The sequence below is a fragment of the Priapulus caudatus genome, unplaced genomic scaffold, assembly GCF_000485595.1.
Source record: "Priapulus caudatus unplaced genomic scaffold, Priapulus_caudatus-5.0.1 Scaffold9, whole genome shotgun sequence".
Taxonomy (NCBI): Eukaryota; Metazoa; Priapulida; class Priapulimorpha; order Priapulimorphida; family Priapulidae; genus Priapulus; species Priapulus caudatus.
This window is the reverse complement of record NW_014577070.1, coordinates 223,938-232,923: the sequence shown is the minus strand read 5'-3', so window position 1 is coordinate 232,923 and position 8,986 is coordinate 223,938. Positions and strand designations below refer to the sequence as shown.

General features: G+C 43.7%; 1 protein-coding gene across 1 annotated transcript in view; it reads right to left on the bottom strand.

The window, feature by feature from the left end:
- Positions 1-4,124: 4,124 nt before the first annotated feature.
- Positions 4,125-8,986, bottom strand: part of LOC106806821 (protein CIP2A homolog) — a 5,724-nt gene continuing 862 nt past the window's right edge. Inside the window, exons 2-6 of the mRNA XM_014808941.1 lie at positions 7,895-8,082; positions 7,369-7,473; positions 7,090-7,172; positions 6,804-6,922; positions 4,125-5,509 (exon numbers count right to left, since the gene is read on the bottom strand). Coding sequence (XP_014664427.1) covers positions 5,366-5,509; positions 6,804-6,922; positions 7,090-7,172; positions 7,369-7,473; positions 7,895-8,082 — 639 coding nt within the window. The 3' untranslated portion in view covers positions 4,125-5,365. The remainder of the gene's footprint in view (positions 5,510-6,803; positions 6,923-7,089; positions 7,173-7,368; positions 7,474-7,894; positions 8,083-8,986) is intronic.

Sequence of the window (8,986 nt, the reverse complement as noted above, 5' to 3'; positions counted from 1 at the left end):
CTCTCTCTATCTCTCTCCTCCTCTCCTCTCTCCTCCTCTCTCTCTCTACCTCTCTGCCTCCCTCTCTCCCTCTCTCGCTCTTTCTCTCCATATCTCTCTCCCCCTCTCTCTCTCTGGGTTCAGAATCCCTCTGCAGTGGACCCAGTGGTTTGGCACCGATGGTGATTCGATAGTGAGTTGATGTGTGAGAGACGGCGTTCGCTGCTGCGCGGCTGTTGTGTGTGATTGTATCACGGCTCTGTTTTCCTCGTGCAAACACGAACAACCAGAGGAGCGATCTTATCAGTCAATTCATCGGCGACGCCGATTGCTGGATACCGACACCCAATAGCAAACGTTTACCCTTAGCTGCATAGATGCTGAACCTTAACTAACGTGAGATGAAGATGAATGAAGGATTGGTTTGTTGAAGGGTGGATTCGCGTGAAATGTCTGTGTGTGTGTGTTAGCAAGAATCAACACGAACAACCCCCCCCTCCCGTGTGAATGCTCCTCAGGCTCATTTGTCGTGTGTGTGTGTGTATGTGTGTGTGTGTGCGTGCGTGCGTGCGTGCGTGCGTGTGTGTCCCGTGGTGTGGTGTTTTCGTATGACTGTTGTCACATATTTTCCGTCTCGCGTATATATGGCTTAAAATTTAACGTACCGTGGTTATACTTATAGTTGTGTGTGCCTATGTGCAGTAGTTAAAGCCTAGGACACACTGCGCGATTTTCTACGCTGGCCGCTTTATATACTTGCGATCGATAAATACGGTGCCGGGTCCGTGCGGTGTGTCCGGTCTCACGGCAGCGTATTTCGCTCGCGATTCGATACGCCCGGCGCATCGCTCGTATTCGACATGTTGAATATTTCCGCCCGGTTTTCGATCGCGTGCGTACAAATACGACATTGTGTCCACATGTTCGCGCGCGATTTCTTTCAGCAGCCAATCAAGTTTAGTAAAGCAGTCACATGATGCATAAAATAACAGCGTACACACAAGAAGTGTGAACTATGCAGAAGGAGGATGATTTGGCCATTTTATGGTCAGAGAACTCGACTGACGATAGACGAGAGACTCGAGAGACCAACTATGACATACAGTCTGTACTTTACAACTTACTTTAATCTGAACTTGAATCATTTATCTACGTGCATGCACGCTATGATGTCCTGGTAGAAACCACAACATAAGAATATATCAAGTTGTTAACCTAATGGTAAATATATACATCATCCCAAAATGGTCTGTCTTCATTCACATTTGTCAACCAATGAAAATCACTTCCGGTTACTTCGGCTATTCCCGATGTTCAAACATAGTCCGCGCCATCTATGGTCCGGTCATGGTCCGGCTAATCTTAATTATTTCCGAGTGAACCCGAAGCTACCGGAAGTGAATTTCATTGGCCGATCGAAATGAATATGGCCAAAAATATCGAAGTTACTCATGCTAGGATGAATTATTGCATGAAAACAAAGTTCTGAAGCGGAGATAAAGTCTTTGGAAAGCGATATTGACAAACAGAAGGTCTGTACTTGATATTTTGGGTCGGATATACCCCCGTCACGCTCTCAGTGCTACTCGATTTACCTATCCAATGCCCACAACAAAAATTGCAACAATTTTTACAAGGGTGACTGCAGACGATAAACCCGCACCCTCAGATTAACAAAGCGGAGTTATAACGTCTGCATTTGCGGACTACACGTACATGTACATGTACACACGTACATGTACATGTAACACGGCCAGCGTACAAAATCGCAGTGTGTGTCCAGCTGTACGCGCAACTCGTACGGCGTTCTAAAATCGTGAGCGAAAATATACGCTGCCGGGCAGCGTACAGAATCGCTAGTGTGTCCTAGGCTTAAGGGGTGGACACACTAGGCGATTTTTCGCTCGATCGCATGAAAAATCGCGTAGTGTGTCCAGTGAGTCGCATCGATTTTCGAGTCGGTCGGCCGAGTCCCCCGATTCAAACATGTTTTGATAATTATTTGAGTCGCGCGGCTACAATCGCGTAGGGCGACTCTGTGGACACACTATGCGACTGAGTCGGGCGACTCTGTGGATTTTCAGCACGCTGATTGGCTGATGAATTGTACAATCGGCCGACTCGATCGCAGACCCGGGCGCGAATTTTTTTTTCCTACACGTTATATCCATCGGGCTCCTCTGATTGGCTGCTTTGATTTGACCACACCATAGATAGTGTTTGGGATACGATAGATAGTATATAAGCCGATTAGTTTGTTTATAGTTTAGTTAGTATAGTTTGTTAGAGTTTGTTATATAGTTATATATAGTTATATAGTTATTTTATAGTTTGTTAGTATAGTTTAGTTTTTTTATAGTTAGTGTTGGCTTTCGGGTTAGGGTTAGGGTTGGGGTTAGGATTATGGTTAGGGTTAGGGTTAGGGTTGGGGTTAGGGTTAGGGTTGGGGTTAGGATTAGGGTTAGAATTTTTGCATCATTCCTTGATATACGGAAATTAATTGATATGCGGAAGTTGATATGCGTATATCAAGCCCAATGGATATAACGTGTAGGAAAAAAAAATTCGCGACCCGGGCACACGACTCAGTCGCGTAGTGTGTCCACAGAGTCGCCCGACTCGGTCGCGTAGTGTGTCCACAGAGTCGCCCGACTCGGTCGCGTAGTGTGTCCACAGAGTCGCCCGACTCAGTCGCGTAGTGTGTCCACAGAGTCGCCCGACTCAGTCGCGTAGTGTGTCCACAGAGTCGCCTGACTCAGTCGCGTAGTGTGTCCACAGAGTCGCCTGACTGAGCCGGCCGGCTCGATCGCATGATAAATCGCCTAGTGTGTCCACCCCTTTAGGTTTCACTGAGACCCTCAGCATCCCCTCTAATCCTTTCCCCCCACACCCCAGCTTCCAGACAGTTTGTGAGTGAATATATCACGTCATATAACATGGCAAGTACTGATTTTTTAGTAGCAAGAGTCACCTTCAGACGACGACGAAGGCCGTGCCAGCACGCGCCGTTGAATCATCAGCGACTCTCATATATCATGCGCATGTTTAGCACTCGCCTTCAAGAAGGCAGCCGCACAACTTCCAACTCGCTCTCGTATCCGCCACGCGTGACTTGTGACGAACTAGCCTTATTCGAATTTCAGCGTCGCTGTCTCGTATCGTATTGTCACACGAATAAAGCAGGCGCCATTAATATTGTATCACGCTTTGATATTTACGTTTGACAGGCAAACAAAATGAGCCTTTTTTAGCCTCTTCATGCCAACGAGAGTTGTTATGCATCACATCATCCGACGAACGATTATAATACGTAGTTGTGGCGCCGCTGATACGCCTTAGCAACAGTTACTATAGCGACAAATATGAGGACAATTCCACACGCGCTATCACAGATTCGTATTACAGATTCGTATTACAGATTCGTATATATTGTTCTTAGATTCGTATATACGCGCATTGGTAACACGTGTCCATTGTTTACGCGTTAATATAGAGCATCGCATGTACACGACCTCAAAGTCACCTTTACGTGTAGCGCGTAGATGTGTAATGTGCCTGTCACGAAGTCGTCTGATGCTGCATGCTAGCATGCAGTAATATGGTGTGCTAATATTAGAAACAAAGATGTACGAAAACAGACGCTTAATAATTTGAGTTTTAAATAAATGTTCTTTTACTGACAGTAGCGCTAGCCTTTCTCTCGCCATTTTATCAATAATAAAATTACATGCTGATTACTGAATTCAAATATCGAACAAACCCTCCACCAATGACTGCCCACTAAGCCAGGTAAACATGTACGCAAGCACGCACGCAGGTACGCGCGAACACACGCACACACGAACGCACACGCAGGCTCGCACACGCATACACACATACGCACTCGTACAAATTTTTTATGCAACACAACTTGATGCTCTGTACTCCCTTATATTGAACGCACAATATAAAAGTCTTTATTTACATTAAAAAATCCTCTTATCGGGGTACAACGTTCAACTGCTTATTAAATTTGCACTTTGAACACGACCTGGCAGCTGTTCACATACACACACACACACACACACACACACACACACACCACACACACACACACACACACCCACACACGTACGCACGCACGCACGCACGCACACACGCACGCATACACACGCGCGCGCGCACGCCTGCACACACTCACGCACACACGCACGTACGCGCGCACGCGCACTCACACAGCAATTCTGCAGGGGCGATTATTGGGTGCAATTTTATTATTGGAATAGCATTGGGATAATTGAAATACTATTGCCGATACTATTTCATTAATTAAAAAAAGAGATGATATTGACCAATTATGAAACTGTGTATGATATTATATCGACACTTGTACGTTGGTATGTACGTACGCTTTGGTTAATATTCTTTACTAGCACCCTGTCGTTGCACTCACACGCTCGTTGACAGCGAGTGAGTTAGATGAGTGGATGATGCATGGATAAGAAACCGAATTATTCACAGCAATGACCGAATGTAAATGAAAATGAATGAATGTAAATGAAATGACTGAATGTATGAAAAATGCAATGAATGAATGTAAATGAAAACAATGCAATGAATGCAATGCATGCAATGAATGAATGTAAATGAAAACACTGTAATGGTTTTCAGTTGGGCACTCTATAACAACCACCGGTACTCAATACCCGTAATGCTAACAGTAAACTGTTAGTGGACATTTCTGCTCGCACCAGCCTAACATCACGATGAGGATAACATCATTATGAATTTGTTTACTTGGCATCCCATTATTTCTGACCTTTAAGGCAAGCATATGATTACTACCCGTCGTACCACTACACCTACCTTATCATAATCCTATACACATATGAATTATAGAAATTTATGAGTTATGAATTCTGAGAATATATTAAAATCTCCAAAGTTCATCTAGTACTGTTTTGTTCACTCATTACACTTAACTACAGAAATTTCGCATTTCCACTTGTCCCTCCTGGCGTAATAAATACTGGTGGTTGTTATACAGCAGTGCCCACCTGGTTTTTAGACACATTTATGCGAGAAAACATATATTCAGCAGTGGATGAACTAACCTGGTCGTTTAATGTTGAAACTATCGAAAACTATCGCTTGTTCAGTAAACTATCAGCGATAGTTATCGGTGTATCACTTTGCAATCGATATTGAACCAAGCATTACTGCAATGAAATGATGCTTTGATGCATCGTTACCACCTGACAAAGCTGCATCCCAACCCCCTACGCTACAGCTGGTATCACGGTCTCACACACAGTTCAACGGGTGGCGCGGCAGGCCGCAGCGCCATCTCGTGGCAGCTTCTTCATTCTCGCGCCACCACCTCCGTGCATTCATTCAGCGTGTGCGTTTACTTCTTGCTGCGGGTTGGCAGTGCCTTGCTTGAGCTGATGTTCTGCATTAGACCGGCAATCTGTTGATATTTGTTCAACTCCTCTATGAGGCCAGCCATTGTCTTCTCCTTCTCTTCCACCTGTGCCTCAAGCTCGGTAATCTACACAAGACAAATTCAGAAAACCAAGAGCATCTCATGAGCACACGATGGCAGTAGAGATAGAGACCCGAGCAAGTGCAACAGAATGAATACAAATGTGGATCAAAACGCAACCCGTTGACCGCAATCATTTGATAACAATAAATAAAATATTGTATAAGTTGAGAGAATAATATAACATATCACCAAGAATGCACACATCCAACAACAGAATACACACATCCAACAACAGAATACACACATCCAACAACAGAATACACACATTCAACAACAGAATACACACATCCAACAACAGAATACACACAATTCAACAACAGAATACACACATTCAACAACAGAATACACACATCCAACAACAGAATACACACATCCAACAACAGAATACACACATCCAACAACAGAATACACACATTCAACAACAGAATACACACATTCAACAACAGAATACACACATCCAACAACAGAATACACACATCCAACAACAGAATACACACATCCAACAACAGAATACACACATTCAACAACAGAATACACACATTCAACAACAGAATACACACATCCAACAACAGAATACACACATTCAACAACAGAATACACACATTCAACAACAGAATACACACATCCAACAACAGAATACACACATTCAACAACAGAATACACACATCCAACAACAGAATACACACAAACACCAATATTTTATTAGCAGACATCACTATAGAATCGACACCTGTCTATAAGGGTTACTGCTATATCCCATGAGTGGCAGTTACACAGTGAAACCATCTCTAGGATGCCTGGCCATAAAGGATACTTTTGTAGTGTTTCTCACCTGACGCCCCACATACGTTTGAATTTGGCCATCTTCTATATACAATGTTTCAGGATTGAATAAAACCAAGTTTTTTTTTATTTGCTCCTGATTGTTTGTATTCCTTTGTAGTTTGGTCAGGAGTACAGATAATCACCACCACGTGGCATATACGTTTTAGAATAGTAAATTAGCAAAATAAAACCTGGGGCACAAGTATATGTGTTGTCTTCACTAAATGTACCAAACTAAATATAAATGCTACATGGTCGCATTTGTATATACTTCCAACAGAGTTCGGAAAGTGAATCTGCATGATGAACAGAAGTCAATCACTCGTTCACCAGATGGTATTCCTGACATATAATGTATTTTATGAATTATCTATTAGGGGTTTATAAACAGATGTATGTGCATTTTGAAACAAAACACTTGCGTAAAACTGTTTAACCTAATTTACAAAAGAACTACAGATAGAGTGGATACCTTATTCTTGTTGGACTCCAGGTCCTTTAATAGCTGTTGCATGGCTTTCTCCATCTCATCGCTTTCCTCATCCTTTCTGACAAGGTCCTTCTTCTGACTGTTCACGGTTGAGGTTAGCTCTGCGACATAAATATAAAATAATACTAATAATAACAACAACAATAGTAATCATAATACAGGCACATATAGATGGGATATGGAGATAACTACATAATGTATCCAGTATCTCCAATGGGGAAGGGTGGGTGGGGGGGGGGCAAGAAGGTAAAGAACCAAAACTACTTACCCTTTAGTGTTCCATCTTTCTCTTTCAGTTGTCTGAGAATCGCTTTCTTCTCCTTTACCGATTCCTCTAGCTGCCTCGACTCACTGAAGGAAAATTCATCAAATAACACTCATTTATTTGTAGTGGTAGTAGCCTCAGACAGTGGTCTTCACCATGTGGCTCATGTTCCAAATTAAAATTTTCGTGGGTTGTTAACACATTTGATCCCTCCAATTTTAAGGGCACCAACATAAAATAGTACGGCCACCGAGTTACACGACCCTAGTGAACGGACTTTACCTTTCCAGCTTGCTCTTAAACACATCCACCTGTTGCTTGAGTATGGCATGCATGTCACTGAGAGACTGGTACTCCTGCTGTGCATCCTGAAGCTGCGTTGCCAACCTTGTGATACAATGATCATGATAGAGAAGATTACACTCCCAGACTGAACCTTTTGCAGGTGAAATCATCACTGCCTATTTCTAGCAGAGTGTGAACATAGTGCAGAGAGAAATAATCGGCTTTACACAAAATATTTTATTTAAGAGAGGAAAGGATGGATATGCATGTCGAGTCGGAAAATATTAGGAGATTGGATGTAGGGAAAGAATTCTGGTAAAAAGTGGCTGTAGGCAAGTTGTTTTAGTTAAGTGAACTGGGAAGGATATGGAAATAAAATCAATCAAGAAACATGGAAAATATTAGTGGGAATTGATACGTGACAAATGGGGAAGCAAATAACTGGAATAAATAAACTACATGGCTAGGAGAATAAACGGCAGACGGAATTAAGGGACGTGAGGCAAATCATTGACCAACATACTTCAATGTTCTTTTGGCAGCAGCTTCTTCCAGTTCTTCTTTTTCCGTCTCCAGCTGAGCGTTCATGGCTTCCAGCTTCTCGACCTCCTGCCGGAACACCTTCAGGTCATGCCTGGCTTCCTCCAGCAGTGACGCTTCTGCCTGCATCTGCTGCTGCAGGGTCTCCAACTGGATGCCAAGCTGCCGCACCTGTAAGCGAATACACCGCAGCGCATGCAGTGTGTTGGTGAGGGGTCGAATTTAAATCCATAATATATTATAATATATATATATATCTATATGTAAGGTTAAAAATATTATCCATTGCTGAAATGAAACTCGCTTACTATATCCCGTTTGTCTCGCAATGGGTGGTCCAAAAGATAATAGAAGAACACGACGTTTCAGAAGTGTCGCAGTAGCGCAGCCGCATCACCTGACAATCCAATTTTAACCACCGTAATCCAATTTCTTCCAATCCAATTTTTTCCACCGTAATCCAATTTCTGGATGTCAACGATACGCCGCCATGAATCACACGTTACGATAGCAAACGACGGCAGACCCACAACAGGTGAGATTACAGCCAACGCTAGCCAGACGATTTCGACGCGGGAACTTGCAGGTGCCAGCCGGCCGGGCACGGCGCAAGAAACATCATGCGTCAGACCGCCAATCACAGCAGCGCCTGTCCAGCAGTTGTACCGCTCAATCCAACCGGGGGATATATATAACCTCACGCGCAACGTCGGACAACGGCGGGCTGTCCACCTCAGTCTACAGGAAGCCCACTCACACAGACCAATACATACCGTTTGATTCGCATCACCCCATCTCTGTGAAGAGAGGCCTAGTGAAATGTCTTTTTGACAGAGCGGAACGCATAGTTTCCAGCCCACAACAGACAAGCAATGAGCGGGCACACGTCCGGGATGCCCTAGGTAAGAACGGGTACCCACGCCGTTTCATCCATAGTTCAACCAAAAAAACTTCACAACCTAAGGAGCCGAAGGTTTATAAGACGTTTACGGTCTTACCCTTCATAGACGGAATCTCCCAGCAGCTGAAACGCCGCCTAGAGAACCATGGCATTCGGACCGTGTTCCGCTCAGAC